Source organism: Garra rufa, chromosome 22 (assembly GCF_049309525.1).
Source record: "Garra rufa chromosome 22, GarRuf1.0, whole genome shotgun sequence".
NCBI classification, from domain to species: Eukaryota; Metazoa; Chordata; class Actinopteri; order Cypriniformes; family Cyprinidae; genus Garra; species Garra rufa.
In genome coordinates this window covers 10,195,682-10,211,314 of record NC_133382.1, presented here as the reverse complement: position 1 = coordinate 10,211,314, position 15,633 = coordinate 10,195,682, and the positions used below count along the sequence as shown (strand labels likewise).

At 33.4% G+C, this 15,633-nt stretch overlaps 1 protein-coding gene across 1 annotated transcript in view; it reads left to right on the top strand.

The window, feature by feature from the left end:
• Positions 1-11,640, top strand: part of exoc6 (exocyst complex component 6) — a 66,842-nt gene extending 55,202 nt beyond the window's left edge. The window contains exons 20-21 of the mRNA XM_073828849.1: positions 4,846-4,958; positions 9,618-11,640. Coding sequence (XP_073684950.1) covers positions 4,846-4,958; positions 9,618-9,750 — 246 coding nt within the window. The 3' untranslated portion in view covers positions 9,751-11,640. The remainder of the gene's footprint in view (positions 1-4,845; positions 4,959-9,617) is intronic.
• Positions 11,641-15,633: the final 3,993 nt, after the last annotated feature.

Genomic DNA, 15,633 nt, shown 5'->3' with positions numbered 1-15,633 from the left:
CCATGAAAATTAACTTAATCCCGAAAAAACTTACCACTGCATTTCATTGCTGTCATTAAAGGACCTGCTGAGATCGTTTCAGTAATCGTCTTGTTAAGTCAGGTGAGAATGTTGACGAGCACAAGGCTGGAGATCATTATGTCAGGCTGATAGGGTTAGAATGGCAGACTTGACATGTTAAAAGGAGGGTGATGCTTGAAATCATTGTTCTTCCATTGTTAACCATGGTGACCTGCAAAGAAACGCATGCAGCCATCATTGCGTTGCATAAAAATGGCTTCACAGGCAAGGATATTGTGGCTACTAAGATTGCACCTAAAGCAACAATTTATAGGATCATCAAGAACTTCAAGGAAAGAGGTTCAATTCTTGTTAAGAAGGCTTCAGGGCGTCCAAGAAAGTCCAGCAAGTGCCAGGATCGTCTCCTAAAGAGGATTCAGCTGCGGGATCGGAGTGCCACCAGTGCAGAGCTTGCTCAGGAATGGCAGCAGGCAGGTGTGAGCGCATCTGCACGCACAGTGAGGCCAAGACTTTTGGAAGATGGCCTGGTGTCAAGGGCAGCAAAGAAGCCACTTCTCTCCAAAAAAAAACCATCAGGGATAGATTGATCTTCTGCAAAAAGTATGGCAAATGGACTGCTAAGGACTGGGGCAAAGTCATATTTTCCGATGAAGCCTCTTTCCGATTGTTTGGGGCATCTGGAAAAAGGCTTGTCCGGAGAAGAAAAGGTGAGCGCTACCATCAGTCCTGTGTCATGCCAACAGTAAAGCATCCTGAGACCATTCATGTGTGGGGTTGCTTCTCATCCAAGGGAGTGGGCTCACTCACAATTTTGCCCAAAAACACAGCCATGAATAAAGAATGGTACCAAAACACACCCTCCAACAGCAACTTCTTCCAACAATCCAACAACAGTTTGGTGAAGAACAATGCATTTTCCAGCATGATGGAGCACCGTGCCATAAGGCAAAAGTGATAACTAAGTGGCTCGGGGACCAAAACGTTGAAATTTTGGGTCCATGGCCTGGAAACTCCCCAGATCTTAATCCCATTGAGAACTTGTGGTCAATCCTCAAGAGGCGGGTGGACAAACAAAAACCCACTAATTCTGACAAACTCCAAGAAGTGATTATGAAAGAATGGGTTGCTATCAGTCAGGATTTGGCCCAGAAGTTGATTGAGAGCATGCCCAGTCGAATTGCAGAGGTCCTGAAAAAGAAGGGCCAACACTGCAAATACTGACTCTTTGCATAAATGTCATGTAATTGTCGATAAAAGCCTTTGAAACGTATGAAGTGCTTGTAATTATATTTCAGTACATCACAGAAACAACTGAAACAAAGATCTAAAAGCAGTTTAGCAGCAAACTTTGTGAAAACTAATATTTTGGCCAAGACTGTATATATTAGGGTGCATTTAATGTCAAAAATAATGCTGTCATCCTAATTCAAATTTAGTAGGTTAATAATGCAGCTCTGAATAAATGCTTATTGCTGTGGTTGGTTACATACAGTTTAAGTCAAAAGTTTACATACACCTTGCAAAATCTGAAAATGTTAATTGTTTTACCAGAATCAGAGGGATCATGCAAAATGAATGTTATTTTTTATTTAGTACTGACCTGAATAAGATATTTCACATAAAATACATTTACAGGTAGTTCACACGAGAAAATAATAGTTGAATTTTTAATTTACATGCACTTGATTCTTAATACTGTGGTGTTACTGGAATGAGCCACAGTTGTTTTTTTAGTGATAGTTGTTCATGAGTCTCTTATTTGTCCTGAACAAACTGTTCTTCAGAAAAATCCATCAGGTCACACAGTTCTGTGGTTTTTCAGCATTTTTGTGTACTTGAACCCTTTCTAATAATAACTGTATGATTTTGAAATATGTCTTTTCACACTGAGGACAACTGAGGGACTGAGCAACTATTACAGAAGGTTCAAACGCTTACTGATACTCCAGAAGGAAACGCAATACATTAAGGGGGTAAAAACTTTTTTAATTTGAAGATCATGATAAATTGAACTTATTTTGTCTTCTGGGAAACATCTTCTGTAGCTTCTGAAGGGCACTACTAAATGAAAAAATATGACATTTAGGCAAAATAAGAAAAATGTACACCTCTTCATTCTGTTCAAAAGTTTACACCCCTGGCTCTTAATGCATAATTTTTTTTCTTCTGGAACATAAGTGAGCTTTTGAACCATCTTTAATAGTTGCATATGAGTCACTCAGTTGTCCTCAGTGTGAAAAGATGGATCTCAAAATCATACAGTCATTATTAGAAAGGGTTCAAATACACAAAAATGCTGAAAACAAAATTTGTGGGAGTTGAAGGATTTTTCTGCAGGCAGTTTAACTGTTCAGGACAAACAACTCATGAACAACTTTCACTAAACAAAAAAAAACTGGATCATTTGGGTAACAAAAGAGTATTAAGAAAGAAGTGCATGTAAACTTTTGAATGAGGTCATTTCTATAAATTCAACTATTATTTTCTCTTGTAGATCTTATTCAGGTCAGTACTAAATAAAAAAATAACATGCATTTTGTATGATCCATCTCATTTTGCTAATATAATTAACATTTTGCAGATTCTGCAAGGTGTTTGTAAACTTTATGTCCCCTTCAACTGAACCTTCAACTCGTCTTCTAATAAAAAACATTCAGAGGTGAACTTTTTTTGTAGGTCACTCACTGTGAACTTTGTCAGGTCATGTTGGGCTTGTGAGTCTGTAGCGGTGAGATCTGTACAAGGTCATAATAAGTGCTCCAGTGACTAGTGCACTTAGACTGGAGCTGCCCTGTGGGAGAAATGTACTTTACTGGGATTATAATAATCCTAAAAAAGGGCACCCAAATAATGTATAGAATGTCTGATTGATAGTCCAGAATCTTGATAGTCCAGATATTGCTTTATTATTTTCAGTGTGGTCTGGGACTTTAGGATCCCAACATTTATCGAATTAAGTAATACATAACAATCCAAATTAGTCCTTGAATGACATTTAAATCTATTTTGTATAATTGATTTAGTTGTATCGCCCAGCCCAAGGTCTGCAAATATTGACATTTACAAGCACAATCTTGTTGGCCATGATGCTCCGCAGGGTCTTGGTGTGTTTAGCGGCAATATTGTCCCAGCCCAGCAGGAGCAGCAAACAGCACTAAATAACGGTCCAAAAAACAGACCTCCTCAATACGGACCACATAGTAGGTGTGAAGTGCTATTAGCCCCCGAACCCTCCTCTCCCTGCCCTCCATAATGAACGAGCCATCCAGGAATTGTCCCCCATTGATTGATATTGATTTGCATACATAGAGGTGAGTGATCTGGCCCTTCTCCAGCAAATTAAGTTCAATGTGTCCAGAGCCTTGCTTTGAATCAGAGTTGCAAAGTGGCAGGGAGCCCGCTGACCAAAGCACTGTGGAGCCAGGATTAGCTCCTCTGTGGGTTATCTGGAGGTCACCGAGGGATTTCTCTTCCTTTTGCATTTAAAGTGCTCCCAGCTCCCCAACGAGTGCCCTAATACTAACCCCCGCCATTAGTCGATGACCTCACACACTTCTCTTTGGGCAACTTAAGTGTAGTTATTTTAGTACATCAAATTTAGCTCAATGAAACTGAGAAGTGTTGCTTTGGCAACAAGCTGAAATACATTTAAAAAAAAAAAGATCATTTATTTTATTTAAGTTAAAATTTCTTTGATTTTAATGAAAATGTTTTTATTGTTTAAGTTTTAGTTAGCTTTATTAACCGATTAATAGATAGAGAATCGAATATTAAAAAAAAAAATCCACTTCATTCTAAACTCTGATATATTTAGTTTCTGTATTATGTGTATATATAGACTGCTGATCAAAATTTTGGGATCAATACGATTTTTAATGTTTTTTTAAAAATTCTCTTAAAACTAGGGGAAAAAATATTGAAATATTATTACAGTTTAAAATAATGGTTTTCTGTTTTAATATATTTTGAAATATAATTTATTCCTGTGATGCAAAGCTTAATTTTCACCAGCCATTACTCCAGTCTTCAGTGTCACATGATCATTCAGAAATCATTCTAATATGCTTATTTATTATCAACGTTGGAAACAGTTGTGCTGCTTAATATATTTTTTTCAACCTGTGAATCTTTTTTTTTCAGGATTCTTTGATAAATAAAAAGTGGAAGAAAACAACATCATTTCATAATCAGATATATAAATACATACATAATCTGTATACTCTTTTTATTTTTTATTTTTATTTTTTTGGACTTCTCATATTGTGTTCGTGTGTGTGTGTGTGTGTGTGTGTGTGTGTGTGTGTGTGTGTGTGTGTGTGTGTGTGTGTGTGTGTGTGTGTGTGTTTTATTATAACAGTAATTTAGTGTTTTGCCATTTTTTATGTCTGTAGTTTTAAATATAAAACTATAGAACTTTAAAAATATTGTTTTTATTAATTTTTATTCATTTTTGTACATCGAATTTAACTGACTGAGAAATGTTAAATATATATATTTATTTATTTTATTTAAGTTTTATTTATTTTAGTACATAAAATACTAAAATAAATAAAAAGCAGCTGGCTGAAATACACTTTGGGGGGAAAATGTGTTTCTTTGATTTCATTTAATGAGAATGTCTTATTAAATAAGAATAAATAAAATATAAAAAAAATGAATATAGTTTTGTAGTAGTTTCAGTTTCAGTTCAGTGTTGTTTTCCGACCTGTTCTATTGGTTCTACTTAAAGTTAAAACTTTAAACTTTACGAAGTTCTGGTTCTGATACTGTGGTTTATTTTTTCAAATCATTGATTATGTGTCCCCTCTGTTTCTTGTGTTTCAGCTTCTAGATCTGTTCATGGTGTGGGACTGGTCCACGTACCTGGCAGACTATGGACAGCCCACGTCAAAGTACCTGCGGGTGAACCCCTCCACTGCGCTAGCACTTTTGGAAAAGTATGTATTGTTTTTACTCCTTCCTTCAGCTCAATGCTAATATCAGACTCCACCAAAGTAATTTAAGCTTCTTAGAGTGCTTTACAACAGTTACTTTTATAACTATGATGGTTATGATGTTGCCTTGAAAGGCATCTGGTGACTCAGTGTTTCAGAACTGAACCTCAAACATAAGATGGAGTGATTTAAAAAGTGGAGCTCTGCTCTGTCCTTTAAACCCAAAATATAATTTTTTGCTTTATCCTCTTTCTTTTTTTCTTACTTACCAATGCCAGAGTCAACAGAGGGTACGTAGATCTGACATGGATTTCTCTCTCTCTATAATAATGTGATATGCTGCATGAATAGACTTACATGTGGAATATCTTTTATTTCATCATCATTTATTCATCCCACACCCATTGCAGCATGCATACTGTACAGAGTGGCTGAATAATAATATAATTTGAATAATATATATATATATATATATCATGATACATATGTCACGGATCAGTATATCATTACTAATTCATGATTCATGATTGTTACCTCACTGAAAAATATCTGTTTGATATTCAGTGTATTGAAATGTGTTTAGGATGCATATTCGGAATAGAATCAGCATCCGATATAGCATATATATAATTAAAAATATGCATGTGCAATGCATTTGCTCATCAAAGCTGCATTTATTTGATCAAATAAAAAAAAACAGTCATAGTGTGAAATATTATTTCAGTGTAAAATAAGTGTTTTCTATGAGAATATATTTTAAAACGCAATTTATTCCTGTAATGCAAAGCTTAATTTTCAGCATCATTACTGCACATGATCCCTCTGATATAGCATATATATAATTAAAATCATTTATTTAAAATAGACATCTTTTAACAATATAAACTATCATTTAAATGTTTGTGGTCAGTAAATTTTTTTAATACTTTATTTTATTCGGGAGGGTGTGTTAAATTGATAAAACGTGATAGTAAAGACTTATATTGTTAGAAAAGATTTCTATTTTGAATAAATGCTGTTCTTTTTAACTTTTTATTCATCAACGAATCCTGAAAAAAGTATGACAGGTTCTAAAAAAATTCCCAGCATTGACAATAAAAGTAATGAAAATTCAGTGTTACATCACAGGTCATAAATATTAGTTTAAACATTAATTAAAAAAATATATAAAAACCTAACTTATTTTTATTATATTAAACATATTAGCATTTCTGTTTAGACATAAAAAAAACTAATAAAAATGACTGAACACAGAATAAATGGCTAAAACTTATACTTAAATAAAAATAGTAAAAATACAATCTGATTCGAAACAATAACAAAAGCTTTAATAGTTTTTTAGTGATTCTACTAAAACAATTGGTTTATACAGTGTATAATAGAATTTTGATTTAAGGCGAGACACTGCAGGTGAATAGGGTAAAAAAAATGAACTAACAGCTATCACCTTACTTACCCAGTTATTTGATTACATTGATAATTGCAAACATTTTTTGTATTACAAGTTTTCTAAAATGTTAGGTTTAAATATGCAAATGAGGCATTATTTAATGAAATGTGCGCTAATTTGCATACATTTCTAGGGGATGAAGTCCGTTTCAAAATTCTTGTTTAATTTTTTTGACATATTAGAGTCAAATGTTTTTACAGAGGAGATTTTGGGTATCTCATTTTGTCACTCCATAATTTAGAAAAAACAGACAGAAAACAATGTATTTTTTTAAACCATTTTGGAGGGAATAAAATGTTGTATAAAATCAAGCAAATTATATATGAACAAATCCCTCTGGAATAACCTTCAGAATATAGACAGAAATAAAAATGTAAAGTTTAGTGCATGTAAGTGTTACTGAAGTGACGATTTATGGCTCAGTGTAGAAGAAAAAAATAATTTTAAGAAAATGGCTTTTAAACATATGTATAGTCAAGCCCAAAATTATTCATACCCCTGGCAAAATCTGACTTAAAGTTACTTTTATTCAACCAGCAAGTTTTTTTAACCGGAAATTACACAGGCATCATTGTGGAAAAAAATATTACTCCTCTTTTATTTACATTTGAACAAAAAGTGGCATGCCCAAAATTATTCATACCCTTCTCAATAATCAATAGAAAAGCCTTTTTTGTCTGTAACAACAATCAAACGCTTCCTATAATTGCTGACCAGCTTTTTTCATCTCTCCACTGGTATTTTTGCCCATTCATCTTTAGTGTTGAGCTCCAACTCTTTGAGGTTGGAGGGTCTCCTTGCCATCACCCTGATCTTTAGCTCCCTCCACAGATGTCGTTGTCATGCTGAAATGTCCACTGTTGCCCAAGGCCAGGTTTCTCAGCAGACTGCCTGATGTTTTTGTTGAGAATTTTGATTTATTGCTCCTTTTTCATGGTGCCTGTGATTAGGTTCCCTGGTCCACCGGATAATAAAAAAAAAAAATTAGGTTTCCCACCACAATGTTTGACAGTGGTGATGGTGTTTTCAGGGTTGAAGGCTTCTGTTTTTTTACGCCAAATGAAGGCTACATCATTGTGGCTAAACAATTCCATTTTTGTTTCATCTGACCATAAAACAGAAGACCAGAAGTCGTCTTCTTTGTCCAGATGAGCATTTGCAAAGGCCAAGCAGGCTTTGGACTGTCTGCCTTGAGATGTTGCCACCAGCAAAGCCCAGATTCATCAGGATGGCCTTGGTAGTAGGGCTGTGCAATTAATTGCAATCGCAAAAAAAATCGCGATTTAAGCACATGCGATTTCTAAACCGCATAAGGCTGCGATTTTATCTATCCCCCTCCCCCCTCGAACGTCAAGTTCATTTTATTTTCTATAGCGCCAGATCACAATAGAAGTCATTTAAGGTTATCTTTCCTATAGAACAGGTCTATAGATAGATAGTTTTTTTTTATTAAACAAACTAAATTGCCTTATGTTATTTATCTTATTTACACTTAGGCATGTCATTTCTGTGTCTACATGGTCGCGCGTTTACAATGTCTCCTCCGCGAAAACACAGACGGGATCGCGGACTCCATTCATAAAAAAGGAATTTACTATAGCGCGAAATGCCACGGAATTCGTTGATTTTTGGATGAATAAATCAAAAGTTGGTCTGTCACTTAATTCAAATTGCGATATGGACTAGTGTCTGTGAAAACTGAAATGCAAAAAGACCGTTTTAATATGAATCCTGCATGTTCCGTTTGCCTCTGTGTGTATGAATGACGGAGACACTACATGCATACTGAAGCACTCGTGAAGCTCCCTATAATTTTTGGCATTTGCATCTAACATGAACAGATAAACTCAATCTCCAAAGCTGCTGTGAGTGTCACTTTTACCATTTCATTTGAAAAAACTAGCATCATATCATACTGTACAGTGTACACACAGAAACTTCACGGCAACCTGTCAAACTAAAAGTACGGTTTAACATGTAACAGAACAATATTAGTCTTGTATTACTTTTGTACAGTATAATGTACAAAACATACATAAAACAATATATATGATAAAAAAATAAATATTACAACAAGATTAACCACTTAAATGTAGAAAAAACACTAGAATTATTATTTAAACGTTTTAAACTGAATATAATTTTTCTTCCATGTATTGATTTTAACAGTAAACTTCTGTTTGTTTGCCAAAAATTAAAAGGGTTTATTTTTCATTTGATTAAAAATAAATAAATGTTTATGCTTTTTGATTATCAGAAAAATTAAAACACATAAGAATTTCTTAAAAAAAAAAAAAAAAAAAAAAAAAAGCAAAAGATTGTAGAGCCCTCAAAATGTTAAAATAGACAGTTTTGGACATATTTTTCCACTGAAATGAATGTTTTCGTTATTACACAAAGTAGGCTAAAGTACTGGGGAAAAAAGTAACATGGCTAATTTTTTTTATGTTGTCTGTTTTAAAGACAATTTTACAACAGTTTTGTTTATTAAACTTAATACTATGTTATTTCATTGTGAAATGTTTTGTTATGCGCTTCTTGTGCACTGAATACATTTAGAATGTATGTATGTAGCTTGTTTGAAAAAGCAAAAACAGTTGTCAAAATCGCAAATAAAATCGCAATCGCAATATTCGTTCAAAAAATCGCAATATGATTATTTTGTCCATATTGCACAGCCCTACTTGGTAGTGATCCTTGGATTCTTTTTTACCTCTCTCACTATCCTCCTGGCCAGCACAGGTGTCACTTTTGGCTTCCAACCACGTCCTCTGAGATTTTTCACAGTGCTGAACGTCTTGTATTTTTTATTAATACTTTGCACTGCAGCCACTGGAACTTCAAAATATTTAGATATGGACTTATAGCCCTTTCCTGACTTGTGAGCAGCCACAATGCGCAGCCGCAGGTCCTCAGTGAGCTCCTTTGTCTTAGCCATGACTGTCCAGCTTCTGTTTTTCACTTGTTGACTATTTGGAATGGTATAGAACTTTGGATTTTCCTGTAGACTGTGATAGTTTGCAAAGGGTATGAATAATTTTGAACATGCCACTTTTTGTTCAAATCTAAATAAAAGCTGAGAATTTTTTTTTCCACAATGATGCCTCTAGTACTTCGTCTTATTATCTTTTGGGAGAAGTCTGTTTTCTGGACTGTGATACTGTCTGCCATATATTTGACTGTAATATGATGTCCTCATTTTGCTTTTCCAGGATGAAAGACACAAGTAAAAAGAACAACATCTTCTCCCAGTTCAGGAAGAACGACCGTGACAAGCAGAAGCTGATCGAGACGGTGGTGAAGCAGCTGAGAAGTCTGGTAAACGGAATGTCCCAGCATTCCTAGAGTAGTCCTCATGAACTCCAAACACTGGGCTGGGTTTGACAATGTAACTTGCAAACTATGTTATACTTCTTGCTTTGGCCCCTTTTTTTTTCAAAATCCAATAACTCGCTGTAAACTAACTACTCTCAAAGTACTGTGGTATATTTTGACTGCATCCTCCATGTCTTCTGCCAAAATATTCACCACTGTAGGTTAATAATGTAAATATAGGGCAAAAATGAAGAGAAAAAAAAGATGAAAACAGATGAAGTTGTGCAGTAATTTTTTGTAATGTATTTTTAAAGGTCGAGAATTATGTTTTGTACGTTGTGAAAGTGCAATGACTCTTAACACTACACTCGAGAGAGAGCGGAGGTGTGTATGTGACTGGTGACGCTGGTGGTCATATTGCAACCTGTATGAAATTCTCCCTGGTGTAACATGGATGAAGTTTTTATTGTAAATATTTTTAAATATATTTAACACTGCTATGGAATCATGCTTCCCATCGGTCTGCCTTGAGTTGAAGTCGACTCAAATTAGGTAACTTATAAGTGATAAACAAACATTTGCATGAGAATGCGTCATTTTTTCTTTTACGTTGGCAGACTTGTGTGCACAAACAGTTTATTGAAAAGAATCTAAAATTGTCACTGAACCATGTATAAATGCGCCACAGAATTATATTTAATTTTTATTTTCTCAGGGTGAAATGAAAGCTTTGGGTTCAGATGCTTTAGAATCTCATTTTTAGATAAAAAATAAATAAGCAATAATTGGTCCAGCTCTATACTCTGAAAAAAAAATTACCAGATTGATTTCTTTTATCCACATGGTTTTGTTTCTTGAAATGTATTTTGAACAGGCATTTTGCACTGAAAATTATTTAAGTTGGCCTTTTAACAAGCAACTGTATGCTTATGTATTTAAAGCACCACTGTATATACCATAATATTTTATTAAAATCGGTAAAAATGGAATGTAAAGATAAAAACATTGTCATCTGAGGTGTGTTTCCATATTTCAGTTTCCTGTTGTCTCATGGCTGTAACAACACTAATATTGGTTTCACTTTAAAATAACTCTCATAACTTGAAGACATGCTTAACAAATCAGTAGTTCCTTTAAATTCAGATAACAAAACAAATGAAGCAAACTAGTGATCTGTTGAGCATTATGGAATGTTTGTTAATATTAATAATGAAAGTTACTGTAAAGTGTCACCCAGATATTCAACATCTCAATGAGGCAAACAGAATCACGATATCCAAGATTCTCTAACTGGCATTACCTGGAGTTACGCAAGCCCAAGTGACTTCAGTTGTTTTCAAGGTCTACCCTTTTTTTGTGTGCTTTAATAAAATATCACCACAAAAAAAAACTTTGATCCATTGTGTGTTTGCTTCTAATGTCTTCATCACCAGTGTTGGGGAAAGTTACTTTTAAAAGTAATATTGCATTGCTTCCATTAGTTACTTTTTATGGAAAGTAATGTGTTACGTTACTTTTGTGTTACTTTTTAAATCTGGGCAGTGCTTTGTTTTTAATATATTTTTGGCAAATGTAAACGCCCTGAATAAGCTATTTTTGTCATTTAAAAAATTAGTAATTTGTGCATATAATATGGTTGAATTGGCTCATTGAAGGTCAGCAGCAAAGACATTGGTTAATAAAATAATATTAAATACATAAAGGTGTAATTTTTTTTATGTAGCTTCCATTATTTGTAATGTGTTAAGGTCCTCACACACTGAGAAATGTTCATATTCGTCAAAATTTGTCATGCACAAAACATCACAGTGGCTCAGAATTGTCAAAACACCTCTCAAAACGCTTGCTACGTATGCGAAAAACGAAACCAATCTGAATTTTATGACAAACCAAAGTTTCGGATGCAGTGTGTAAACGTGAATGATGAAAACTTCTATGTACAGATAAACTCCTCAGATTTAAATAGAAAGAATTCACTTCAGATTAATGTTATTTTTGATTAAATTATGTTAAATGAAATGAAGATACCCCGCCATGTTATATTTTTCTGGTGTGTTATATTGTGTATATTCAGTTGAGGTCAAAAGTTTACATACACCTTGCAGAATCTGCAAAATGTTAATTATTTTACCAAACTAAGTTTTTTTTTTTTTTTTTACATATAGTCCACAAGAGAAAATACAGTTAAACTGACTGCTCTTCAGAAAAACCCTTCAGTTCCCATAAATTCTGTGGCTTTTCAGGATTTTTGTGTTTTTGAACCCTTTCCAACGACTGTATGATTTTGAGATCCAGCTGTTCACGCTGAGAACAACTGAAGGACTGCTTCAAAAGGAAACACTATGCATTAAGAGCCGGGGGTGAAAACTTCTGAACAGAATGAAAATGTGTACATTTTTCTTATTTTGCTTAAATATCATATTTTTTAATTTTGTACTGCCCTTCAGAAGCTACAGAAGATACTTGCAAAAAGACAAAGATACTTTCCCAAAAGACAAAATAAGTTGATCAACTCTGATCTTCAAATTCAAAAAAGTTTTCACCCCCAGCTCTTTATGCATTTTTTTTCTTCTGAAGCATCAGTGAGTGTTTGAACCTTCTGTAATAGTTGCATATAACTGAGTCCCTCAGTTGCCCTCAGTGTGAACATTGGATCTCAAAATCATACAAAAAAATGCTAAAAACAAAGAATTTTCTGAAGTACAGCGGGCAGTTTAACTCTTTAGGACAAACAAGGGGCTCAACAAATATCACTAAATAAAAAACACAGTATTAAGAATCAAGTGTATGTAAACTTTTGAACAGGGTCATTTTTATGAATGCAACTTATTTTGTCTTGTGGACTATATGTGAACATATTTTATGTGAAATATCTTATTCAGGTCAGTGCTAAATAAAACATAACATGCATTTTTCATGAGCCCTTTTGTTTTGGTAATTTTTTTTTTTTTTTTTGAATTTCTGTTCAGTAGTCCACACCAAAAAAATAAAAAGGTTGATCAATATTTTATGCTAAAAGCGTTTAGGGTGTTTCTTTATCAACTTCAGACACTTGTATTTCATATAGATTTTTCAATGAAAACCAACAGCTTTCTAGTTTTCCTTTATGTGATATGAAACTCACATTAAAAGTGATCCCCCCCCCCTTCCTTCATCTATTTATGTCAGTGTTGTATTGCTGTACTCTTATCACTGACCCAGACTTTCAGTTTTAAACTTTGAAATTCCATAAAACTAATAATTTAGAAATATGATCAAAAATACAGAAAAATGTAATATTGTGAAATGTTATTACAATATAAAATAATGGTTTCACTATCATCAAAATCAGTCTTTGCTATCATTTTTTATCAATTTAACACATCCTTGCTGAATAAAAGTATTTATTTCTTTTAAAAAAAGAAATAAAAATACTGACCCCAAACTTTTGAACAGTAGTGTATATTGTTAGAAAAGATTTTGTTTTTAAATAAATGCTGTTCTTTTTTACATTTTATTCATCAAAGAATCCTGAAAAAAGTATCACAGGTTCTAAAAAAATAATAAGCAGCAACTGTTTCCACTGCTGATATTTTTTCTTCACACAAATTATGACTGTCCCACGGTTGTTATGTCCCAAATAAGAAAGTTACAAAAGATTAAAGCAGCCAGTTGATAACAGACAGATTGCTTAAAAATACAAAATAACAAACATATTTTTCTATATGGTTTGCTATCTACTTTGCAAGTTTGTTTCACCTAATAATTTTTTTTTGAAGGTTACGTAAGACAACAGTGTCAGTGAAGAGCTTGAGATGAAAAAAGGGGCCAGACTTACTGGTCAACTCCTTTGGGGACCTTCTTAAGAAGATAGACATTATGCCAATTAAAAACAATCTCTAAATCATAACAAAATTCTTATTCTAAACCAATCCTAATCTAACAGATGCTGGCAAAGGCATTTATCTATACAATTTGGAGAGCTACATTCACTCTTATAAAGGTTCTTTATTGGCATCTATGGTTCCCATGAAGAACCTTCAACATCGATTGAACTATTCCGTTCTTTATCCACCTTATTTTTCAATGTGGAAGTAAACCGCTGTATGGAAATAATGAGAAGAATAACAACGTGCAGTAAACAGTAAAACAGTTTGCAGTAAAAACCAGTGTGTTCATAATTAAGATGATATATTAAAATAATATGGCAAGACACCAGTTTGCAATATCAAGCAGCAAAACAAGCTGTTTTGTACAGCTAAAAACTGCTGGAAGCAAGTGACACTGAAAGAGATATTCTATTTACAAATGCCCACATCTGCTCTTACAGGAAAAATAAGGTTGATAGTGGAAAAAAAAAAAAAAAAATTTTAGATTGTTAAAATGTTCTTCACACTAAGAAAAAAATGTAACTTTAAGAACTGATCACTGAAAGGTTTTAAATGTTTCTTCCAAGCTAAAACTCATTTTGGAACCTTTACATTTAAGAGTGTTCCATATCTGCAGGATCTGATGCTTATTTGCAGAGTTTCCAGATTTCAAAAGGACAGTGTTCTATACAGCATCAGAGAAATTCATGAGACCAATTCCATTTATCATTTGATCCTGACCGCTTTGCGTCAGAAAGAAACAAGCGCAAACCAGGATGTTTCAGTTACATCCCATTTGGAGGTGGGATAAGGACAGGCCAAGATCATAATGAAAACCCTTGCTGTTAAACAGCGCGCCAGCTTTTGAATGGATCTGGCTAAGACAATCCCAAAGACGCAAACAGTGTCTGTCATTCACCCTGCCAATGAACTCCTTGTTCATTTCACTTCCTCTAGACTTGGAGATAAGATTCATTATTTATAATTTCACTTATAAGTGGACTTAGAAACATATGTGACTGTGGACCACAAAATCAGTCATAAGGGTCAATTTTTTTACAACTACCGAGTTACAACTATTTGAAAATCTGAAATCTCTGAGGGTGCAAAAAAATCTAAATACTGATCAAATCGCCTTCAAAGTTGTCCAAATGAAGTTCTTAACAATGCATATTTCTAATCAAAAATGTTTGATGTATTTTTGGTAGGAAACTACAAGATATCTTCATGGAACATGATATTTACCTAAATAAAAAAATAAAAAAATATTGAGAAAATCATCTTTAAAGTTGTCCAAATGAAGTTAGCAATGCATATTACTAATCAGAAATCAGGTTTTGATATATTTACAGCAGGAAATATCTTCATTGAACATGATCCTTACTTAATATCCTAATGATTTTTGGCAAAAAATAATTTTGAGCCACACAATATATTGTTGACTATTACTAAAAATATACCCATGCTACTTATGACTGGTTTTGTGGTCCAGGGTCACATATTACACTTCAATACTGTATATGAATAATTCCGACCTTGCTGAAATTATTGTAATTATTTGCATCATGTATCTTTACAGTTATTGCATTATTATTATTATTATTATTGTAAATTGTAGGTATTTAAGACAAATATAATCATTCATCAAAACTGCTTTCCAATAAGTCTAGCTTGTACTAATGTCAAAAAATGAAAAACTTTTTGGATTTATTAAAAAAATCTCACGCTTTGTTGGGAATAGTTTTCATTTAATTAGTTGATATTTATTTATTTGTTTTTATTTTTTTCCTGTGTCCACACTTTCTTTAGGCTTCTATTAGTCTTTCATTCAACATTCAATTATTCAGAATTCTTTTCTTTTTTTTTTTTGATGGGAAATTAACATCTTAAATGTCATCAAGAGCTTGTGACAAAATTCAGTTTCAAAATGCATAACTAATTACAACATTTAAAAAGTCAAATCATGGCTAAACTTAGACTACAATTACATTTGTTGACACACTTATGTAGCCTAAATGGCTAACTTCAGCTCAGCTTATTTTGGAAGTGCCTGATCTCGACCAAA